Source organism: Amphiura filiformis, chromosome 10 (genome assembly GCF_039555335.1).
Source record: "Amphiura filiformis chromosome 10, Afil_fr2py, whole genome shotgun sequence".
Classification (NCBI taxonomy): Eukaryota; Metazoa; Echinodermata; class Ophiuroidea; order Amphilepidida; family Amphiuridae; genus Amphiura; species Amphiura filiformis.
This window is the reverse complement of record NC_092637.1, coordinates 55,343,978-55,351,141: the sequence shown is the minus strand read 5'-3', so window position 1 is coordinate 55,351,141 and position 7,164 is coordinate 55,343,978. Positions and strand designations below refer to the sequence as shown.

General features: G+C 36.4%; 1 protein-coding gene across 1 annotated transcript; it reads left to right on the top strand.

Moving 5' to 3' along the window:
- Positions 1-393: 393 nt before the first annotated feature.
- LOC140162321 (uncharacterized) lies at positions 394-5,525 on the top strand. Its single transcript, XM_072185554.1, has 2 exons — positions 394-1,164; positions 4,607-5,525. The coding sequence occupies exons 1-2, from the start codon at positions 394-396 to the stop codon at positions 5,483-5,485; spliced, it is 1,650 nt and encodes a 549-aa protein (XP_072041655.1). The 3' UTR covers positions 5,486-5,525.
- The last annotated feature ends 1,639 nt before the right edge of the window (positions 5,526-7,164 follow it).

Genomic DNA, 7,164 nt, shown 5'->3' with positions numbered 1-7,164 from the left:
GAGGTTTGAGGTAATGTTTTCTGAACCTAAATACTAGAGCAGTGTTAGTTATACTAGAGTAGTGTTCGTCAGAACTGAAATGCACTTGTAATGTAACATTTTTGAAAGTTGGATGAGCTTTAAAAGAAACTTACTGTACACAAAGAAATAGTGTGAGTTCATTGGACATCCAGGAATCCGCGCAGTGGTGCTTGGGGAGCCATTCAAATGTTCTGATTACGCACCACGTTTAAAAGCCATGTTTGTAAGCCCCACAGTTTATTTCCTTCTTTCTTTCAAACTTGCGTTGTTTATTTATTTGTTAAGGTATATTCAAAATTAAATTCTAAGTAATTAATTAATGAACGTACACAATATTATTTACTTATTTATTTTGGACTGACAGATACCTTGATGATGGCTTATTCGAAAGTGAGACGATCCACCCTGACCTTTGGACGTGAACTTGGCGAAGGTGGTTTCAGCACTGTGTACCAAGCCACTTGGAGAAGGTCCCTATTGAAACGACAAGAGGTTGCTGTAAAAAGACTTCATAAAGTTAATCCAAGCGAAGTTGAAATCACTTCTAAACTCGACCATCCAAACATAGTGAAGCTTTTAGCGGTTGTTGAAGAGAGTCCTGATTACTTTTTGATTATGGAGCTCTGCACAGGTGGTTCGCTGAGGTCTTATTTAGATGAGCGTCAGGGTAAGCGACTGCCATTAGATCAATTCTGTGATTTGGCAAAGCAGGCTGCGTTGCCGCTTAAATATCTTAGAGAGATGGGTATTGTGCACAAAGATGTGAAATCGCTTAACTACTTGATCGCCGATGGAGACATCTTAAAGTTGACTGATTTTGGGATCGCTAAGAACCTTGAAAACACAATGAGTAACGCGACACAATCAGCATCTTACCCCTGGATGGCCCCTGAACTGATGAGAGATATGAAGCTATCGCCTACATATGATGTACACTCCTATGGTGTAGTTGTATGGGAACTTTTAACACTTCAGGTACCCTTTGAGGGTATGGAACCACAAGTTGTTGTAATGAGAATCTGTGCCCACAATGAGCGCCCACCAATCCCGCCTGACTGCCCTCAGACCATTGCTGACTTGTTGAGGAAATGTTGGGAAGCAGACTGGCGCAAGAGGCCCAGTATTGATGATATCCTCTCTGCGGTAAGTGAATGTCTGGTGTAAAGGGACATGTATATGTAGTGGTGTAGGGGTGTGTATATGCACATCTTTATGTGTATGCACAACCCAGGTGGTGGTCGCATTACATTCTCTAAATTCAGTAAATTTTCATCATCAACCGTGTAATTGAATGGGATTATTTGAGTATTATGGAAAATGCCATACGGCCGGGCGGTTTCACAAGTTGCCGGCTCGATCATGACATTCGCCGCCTGGCACAACCCAGTCTCTCTACTAAAATAGTACACTGATACCGCAGTGATAGCGGCCTCTGTCATATTTAAGTTTCAGGTTTTTGTCAAAATTACCCAGCAAACACAAAACGTTTTCGACATCATTCGCAAAAAGTTATAAAGGGTTGTCAGAAAACGTTTAAATGTCGGGTTATATAAAGGGTATATTAAGAGTATAAAACGTTTTCATAACCTTAAAAAACATTTTTGATAATCTACTGCTCAGCAAACAAAAATGTTTTACAGAAAACGTTTAAATGTCGGGTTATATAAAGGGTATAAAAACGTTTTAATAACATTCCAAAAACATTCTTGAAAACTTGATACAAAACATTCTAAACAGAATGTTATTTTAGGTTGAAAAATATTTTGCGAAAAATGTTTGCCCAAAATATTTTCAATAACGTTTTCATGACCTTTATATAATCCGACATTTAAATGTTATTAAAATGTTTTTGAAAAAAACATTTTAAGAACATTTCTGTGTTTGCTGGGTTTCAAATATTTTAACATAATGTTATTTAAGTATTGACACAATATTTGGCAAAAATGTTTGCAAAAATAACATTTTTGAAAACATTTAAAAATATTGTTGTAGTGTGTTTTCATACAAAACGTTTTAAAACGTTATCATGACCTTTATATAACCCGACATTTTAATGTTATTAAAACGTTTTTACCTAAACCAAAAGCCAAAATATAACTTATTTAAAACGTTTTTAAAAAGTTTTTGTGTTTGCTGGGAGACAGCCAGTCAACCATTTCATATTCTGGATCACCAGGAAACAAAATTCTGTGCTCGATTGCCATGATATGAAAACTCGCCATGACAACATCTCCAATAAATTGACAGCACATCACTTTGAATTGGTGGTGTATGTACAATCACTCCAAATAAATTGACGTAGCACACCACATCGCAAATTTACAAAACAAAACGCTCTCAATAAGCTGAAGGTAACAACACATCAAATACTTGAACTCTCCCAATTACAGCTCACCATCTTTGAACTCTCAAAATGACACCACCATTTCAAAATTCAAACATCCCGCGATTTAATACATCTACAGCCCATCTTTATCGAACAAAACTCTTCCAATATATCGAAGGTGACTCATCATAATAGAACTCTCCAAATGATTACTCACCATATTTGAACTCTATGAATGACCCTCTCCCACTTCAAAATACAAACATCCCCAATACATCGACATAGGATACCAAATCCCAACTTTACCATTTAAACACAACTCTTCCAATATGTTGAAGATAACTTTAATTATCCAAATGACACTCCCCACTTCAAAGTGACAACTCACTATACTTGAACTTGCCAAATGACAACTCACCATATGTGAACTCTCTAAATGACCCCCACACTTCAAAGAACAAACATCCTCAAATCCTTGACATAGCACACTACATCACAGCTTTACCAAACACAATTTTGAATAATGTTTAAGAACTCTTGAACTCTCCAAATGACAACTCACCAGTATTTATAAACTCTCCAAATATCCCTTCCCCAAATTTAAAGTTCAAACATCCCAATACATTGACATAGCAAACCACATCCCAACTTTACCAAATGAAACTCTTCAAATATACTAAAGGTGACAACTCACCATACTCTCCAAATGACAACTCACAATATTTGAACTCTCCAAAGTATAAACATCCCGTATACATCAATATTACCCTTCAATTACATTACTAACACCTGGCTCAACATGCTGCAGTATTAAATGATATGTACATGTATATTACATATGCATGGCTGCTGAATTCAAAACTTCCTAGGCGAAGTTTTTCTGTGCACAAAACAAGCACAAAATACAAATTTCGCAACTTACGAAAAGCTGATCTTCCTTCCAGAATCATTGTTGGTATGCTTTCCATCAACAAATACACTGTTCAAAACTCAAGAAATATGCTTTAAACTTTAAAGTTTTTAAAGTTATTGGTACACTCATAGAAATTGTTCGTTGGCATTACTCAGTAAGTTGATGTAAGTCGTTGCGTCAACTTTCCGAGTAATGCCAACGCGTACAATTTTGAGTAACGCTGACTCGATATCATTATGTTGGTCGCACTCATTTGCACTTACTTTATTGAGTTGTTACAACTCAGAAAATAAAACTAGGTTAGCATAATTTTCTAGAGGTGTACTATAGTATATAATTTTGCACTGATTACAAAAATAAATATTTGAATACTGCTAATTGTGCAGAAAATGATTCAATTACGTGAATTAAGTAACAAAGTACTAAATTGGAATAACTCAAAACAATAAGTACCAGTAACTTAATAAACGAGTTACATAAACTTACATGTTGAATTACAATAACTCAACTAATTGGTTCTTTGAACCTTGTTTATTTTTCTAGAAAGTTCCCTGAAGAATTCAGAAGTTGGCATTACTTAAAAAGTTGACGCAACGACTTACATCAACTTTTTAAGTAATACCAACAAAGTTGATTAGTTGACGGAACTTTTGGAGCGTTTTCAGCATTTTTTAAGTTCGGATAACTAAAATGAATTTTGTTTTGGCAACTTTTACACTATTTTTGAGTTGTCCAAACTTACTCCTTTTGAATTGAGAGTCTATTTTCTATGAGAGTAGCTTTAGAGAGATGCATACATATCTGATCTGGCAGTTGGTGACCTCTTGACCTCCCATAATGCACTACTGCATAATTTGTAAGCGCACTAATATAATTTGAAAATTGTAGGTGCAAAATTGAGTAGCTCGCATGCGCTTGTAAGCTCATAACGTGCTCGCCCAAAACATAATGTGACGAACTCGTAACACTTATGCGCGCATGTTGCTCGCAAGCTTGCAAATGCTCGTAATAGTCAATGTGTGCTCGCAGCAGTCAAAGTGTGCTCAAAACTGCCACGTTGTGGTAGCTTGTGATTTTAAATATGATTACGAATTTGTGCATGTACATGCTCGTACAAGTACGCGAAATCTTACTATTGCTCACTGCAAGCAAACACAAGGACGTAATGTATTATGATCACATTTTCGTAAGGGCCATTTTTATGAAATTTTTATAGTTAATGCAGCAAACATAGCCAAGGCAAAGGCAGTCTGACACACACAACTAATACAAAAATAATATGTGGTTCAAATGCCATGATCAAACATTGTGTGTTACATAATTGAATCACTTTTTTCTGCACACAGATATCTGACACCCTAGCAGCAGCAGCAGAAGCAGGAGCTAAGGCATCTAGACAACAACAGATTATTGGTGGTCCCTGGAAGCTTGAAAGGAAGATTGGTGTTGATGGGCCTGGTAAACTGGTATTGTCACTTGGCATTGCAGTCAACAACCAAGAAGATGTGTGTGTAGCTGATTCTAGTGCAGTAAAAGTACAAGTGTACAGTCGACAAGGAGTGCACAAATTCAGCATAGATACCAAGCAAGGACTGAAACCTGGGACACGCTCGCTGCCTCAAGAAGTCAGAGTAAGCTCGGATGGAAGTTTCTATATTACCGATGACACGCAGTTCGTTAAAGTCTTTGGCCCTGATGGAATGTATAGAAAAAGGTGGCCTGCAGTATCACCTCAACTGAAATCCTCAGCTGATGAAGACACTCGTCTAGCAGGTTTAGCCATGGATGCGAAGGGTCAGCTACTGGTAGGAGAAATCAAGCAGGGATATATCAGCAAACACAGGCAAGATGGTTCTCACATTGCAAGCATCCATGTAGGTATCAAACCCCTGGCACTAGCTGTGACAACCGATGATGCCATCATTATGAGTGACTGTAACAAAGTTCATATTATGGACAGCGAAGGACAATTATTGCACACAGTCAATCCTCTGACTTATGTACACAGATGGGACCTTGCAGGAATTGCCTGCATTGAGGATATCGTGTGTGTTTGCAACTGTGATAATAAATGCATCCATTGCTTCACTCTATCTGGTGAATACTTAGGAGATATCTCCATCAGTATGCCAGGCAATCCCACATGTCTTGCCTTTACAGCAGATGGCAAGCAACTGATGGTTTCTTGTAACTATAGCGTAGCTGTGTATACGCGGCAATCCTAACTAGCACACTTAGGATCGTAGGATGTACCATGTTCTACGAAAACTAGAAGAAAACATTAATTTTTGTTGATTTCTTGATTTTTAAGTTTTTAATTGATGTTCGTTATTATTAAGATTATTCATTATTTTAAACTGTTGTGATTTTGTAGTTTACAGTATCTTATGAATGGTAGCGAGCTTTTGCAAAAACTGCATTTCATAGCGAGCGTGTAGAAGAATTAAAATATCACAGATATACTTTTATAGGTGCTGCGGTTCTTGAGTTACGTTGTAAAGAGGGCTGAAACAACAACACTTTTGTAAAACGTACATAACTCATTAACAACAATAAATTAAGCAAGTTTGCAAAGTATACGATTTGTAGAATGAACTTTGCAAACATCAAGGTGTTAATTTTCAATAATATTTTTGATCTAGATAATGAAAATCGACTTTTAGGTTGCTTCGACCAACAATACCTCGTCTACCCTTAAAGAGACAAATAATATACAGGTGTCCCATAAAAGGTAAGCACTAACAAATGATTATTTGTGTTGTCATCAATAATTCAGTGTTTATATAATGTAAAACCACATTGTTTACATTTCTTCTTTTTTTTCCTTTAATGTAATGTAATGATAGATGAATTTCACATTATGTAAGCACTCAATGATTGGTAAAAACACATTTTTAAATATCACAATAATCCTTTGGCCTGCTATTAATGGGACATTCCGTAGGGTATTCACCGATCGCGCGGTCATCTCAAAACGAGATTCTACCCGCAAAGTGACTGTTGGGTGTGCGTACGCATGTCAAACGCGTGCTGTGCAAAAGACTGCTGGCGCGTTGCTAGAAAAGGGCGAGAAACAAAAATGCACTCTTCTCAAATGCGTTTGCAGGGAAGATCTCGTTTTGGTAGCAAGATGGCGGATTCGTGCAAAGGGTGAATTACTTAGCCTGCTATGTATGTGACATCCCGTAGAGTATACACGTACCGCGAGGAGTAACATTGATGGCTCAATGACATAATTAAAATCCTCTAACTCACGCTTAACATATTATATATTGAGTTTGAAGTTATTTTTGTTGGTCAAGTTCAACGAGGGTAACTCCACCAACTTAGTGCATGGCGCTATTGGGTAATTTTGGAGTAATCATCTAGTTTCCTTTCTCTACATTAGTGGAACCAATGTGTTTTGCATCCTTACACATCGAAGGATAAAACTAGAATTTGTTCCATTTTTATATGCCCTCTATGCCTCCCACGAAAAGCAAAAAAAAAAAAAAAAAAAAAAAAAAAAAGAAGAAGAAAAGAAAAGGAAAAAAGGCTACTCAAATTGCAGGTTCCCGATCAAATATAGTAAAGTTCCCTACATCGACCAATATTTTCTTAACAAGCCGTGACCAAGCAATGGAATGACACAGTGAATAAAAAAAAATACCCCATTTTGACTAAAAATTATTGACGAAATTGTATAATATCGAGTTCCATGTGATTCATTTTATTACTCCTTTCTGTATTACTCAACATAATTAATTATTTTAAAGTAATTTTTATTTAGAGTGAATGCACCAATACAGTTAAACTTTAACTGGTATGATTTTGCCACTATTTGAGGTTCACATAGATATAATAATAATTTGATATTTCGAGTTAAGGTTATTAATTATTTTAAACTGTTGTGATTTGGTAGTTC

Excerpts from the sequence above, each read along its gene's own strand:
- LOC140162321 (XM_072185554.1), top strand. The coding sequence starts at position 394 with ATGATGGCTTATTCGAAAGTGAGACGATCCACCCTGACCTTTGGACGT. Across the intron at positions 1,165-4,606 it reads TTGATGATATCCTCTCTGCG|ATATCTGACACCCTAGCAGC; the intron begins GTAAGTGAATGT and ends TTCTGCACACAG.